This window comes from Anneissia japonica, unplaced genomic scaffold (assembly GCF_011630105.1).
Source record: "Anneissia japonica isolate Jap-2015-1 unplaced genomic scaffold, ASM1163010v1 scaffold685_len2926416_cov193, whole genome shotgun sequence".
NCBI lineage: Eukaryota > Metazoa > Echinodermata > Crinoidea > Comatulida > Comatulidae > Anneissia > Anneissia japonica.
In genome coordinates this window covers 1555571-1558267 of record NW_022692922.1, presented here as the reverse complement: position 1 = coordinate 1558267, position 2697 = coordinate 1555571, and the positions used below count along the sequence as shown (strand labels likewise).

Genomic DNA, 2697 nt, shown 5'->3' with positions numbered 1-2697 from the left:
ATATATTGGTATGTAATTTTTTTTATTATTAATTTATACAGGGTTGTATTGATGCATTCGAAAAATACATCTCGTATGTGTGCAATCTCCTCGGTGGAATCTCTATTGGTTTTCTGCTGTTCGATGTAAGTACTCCAAATAGCAAAAAAAAAAATGGCCCTTAACGGAACTATGTAACATTCACCGCCAATGCTGCAACGTGATGTAAATATAGGTTAGCTCACATATGGAGGCTCCGCACGTGGAAGGCTGAGGGAGTACTCGTCCATATTATAATCCATCCCTACCGTATTTTATATATAACTGTTAGTGTCTTATTATACTAAAGTCCCTATATTAATTATATAGGGTATGTTGCTGACCATAGGTATAAAATACAAACACTCATACGTTAATCTTCCAAGATAAGAAAAAAAATATAAACAAAACAAGGAACTATCACAGTCATCAGTCTATTTAATTTTTATTATTATTTGAATATTTTCAGATTATTGGAATGGGGTTTGCGTGCAGTATGATAACCACGCTCAAACACAATGCAATCTCGCCAGAGTAGGCAACGTGCCCCGGTTTTGCTTTTGTATATACTCTTCATTTTTGGAGGCAATCTTGAATAAATTGAAATTGGAATTATTATTTTAGCCCAATGCAAGTGCATGACTGATATTACTTTCGTCTCACAAATGATTTTCGATATTAAAGATAAAAGATACTAAACATTCTTAATTTCTGTTAAGTTTGTGTATATTATTTTTTTTTTTTTTGTAATTCCGGAATTAGGCCTATCTATAAATAAACTCAACAGAGGTATAATAGCCATATAGGGCCCCAATGGAAATAAGTTTTATATATCGTAAAACTTTCTTGGGTTACCCTAGGAATTAATGTCTTATTTTGTTCTTTATCTTTTATCTGTTCTTTGTATTTGTTTTATTTTCAAGTAATTTTGATTTTAATTCCTGAATAAAATGAAATGAAATGAAATATACCGTACGCAATCAATACATTTTTTTTTAATTTCAAAGAACAGTCTAATAGTGAATTTATATTATGTATATACATAGTACCGTAGCATACAAGATAGTATAGGCCTAATGTTTTAATGTGTAAGAACTGTGTTGTTTAATAAATTGGTTTGAAAGTTACGACTTTGTTTTATTTTAACGCGGTTTCTAAATTACACCTATCGCGAATTGATTGTTGAAGGCCTATACACAATCACGCCTAAATCTAAATTCTTGTATTAGGAATATTGGCTCAATTAATCAGAATTTCTGGGTGTAAATTGAACGGAACCGGTGTGCGAAGTATTTTACGAGAAAATATGTAGAATAAATTATTTAAAAATAGTCCCCCAAAATTAAAGATTATATTGGAGTCAAACACATCCAATAGGCCTAAATAACAACAACAAGACATGAATTTCATACCAATATGTAACCAAAAGTATAGAAGTGTAGGGAAAAAATTCCAAGCCCAAAAACTAATGATTGTCCAAGGAAGATCACAATGATTGCAGTGGATTTGAATAGCTTGGTGGTTAAGAAGCTTCCTTCCAATCCCAAAGTCTCTGGTTTAATTGCTGTCACTGTTGCAGGATTTTTTCTTACGACCAAAACAACTCCACTCGCTAAACCTCATAATATCATGTGAAAGGGATTGTCACTTACAAGTAGGACAGTCATGTATAGCTCTTGTATCTTGTATCGCTCTTGATAGTCCTTGGTGCATATGTTATGTGCCTCAATAACTAAAATGCCTCGATAAGGTAGGCCGCATGCTCAAATAATAAAATAAATGAAGCCAAAGACCTCACCAGGCTGATTGACGGAGCAAAGAAATCGTAAGAAGAAACAATAGGCCTAAGGCTTGTGCAATAACGAATCAAAAACTACTTTCTGGAAAAAAAAAAAAAAAAAAAAAAAACAACCTAACAGATCGTAAAGCATTACCGATCAAAATAATGCTATCAAACCGAATCCCCAAACTGAAGAACCCCCCAATATTTGACAAGGGGGGATGGTCCATTGTATCATCCACCCCCTCCCCCCAATATTTTGACTATGTATGGGATAAAATGGAGCTTTACACACTTCAAAAGACTGTCACAGAAATAACTTGCACTGTCTTATGCGCTTACAAAGATGAAAATTAGCATAATGTATTAATGTTGATAGCAAAATTATTTTATCTGGTACCAATCTAAGCTCTTCTTTCCTTAGATGTTAGATGTGCTTGCAAAGAGAGCCACATTTTACACTGAAGGGTGTGTAGAACATCAGTAATATTATGTCAATTCCAAGAATGTTTGAGGTTATATCGGTTGATGAGGAATTTATTGATTAGGCCTATAATAGCAAATTGCATCAATTTATTTTGCAAAAACAAGGTTTCCAGCTTCAGAGGGGGCACATCCCCTGTCCGCGCAAGGGACACCAGGCGCGTAACAGGGGTCTTGGGTCAGAGTGGGTATTTATTTGTTTTATTTTTTAAATTTTTTATCTCAACCATCTTTAAAGAGGGTAACCCTTCTAGTTTAGCACAGTAGGTTATATTCAGGGGCCCTCTTTAATAAAATTAAAGAACAGTACAAACAACATCATTACAATATAATAATAATATTTATAATAATAATAATAATAGTAATAATAATAATGATAATAATAATAATAATAATAATAATAATAATAATAATAA

General features: G+C 32.7%; 1 protein-coding gene across 1 annotated transcript in view; it reads left to right on the top strand.

Moving 5' to 3' along the window:
* LOC117100559 (23 kDa integral membrane protein-like) overlaps positions 1-1145 on the top strand; it is a 10506-nt gene extending 9361 nt beyond the window's left edge. The window contains exons 7-8 of the mRNA XM_033240334.1: positions 42-125; positions 488-1145. Of these exons, the coding sequence (XP_033096225.1) occupies positions 42-125; positions 488-556 (153 nt within the window). The 3' untranslated portion in view covers positions 557-1145. The remainder of the gene's footprint in view (positions 1-41; positions 126-487) is intronic.
* Positions 1146-2697: the final 1552 nt, after the last annotated feature.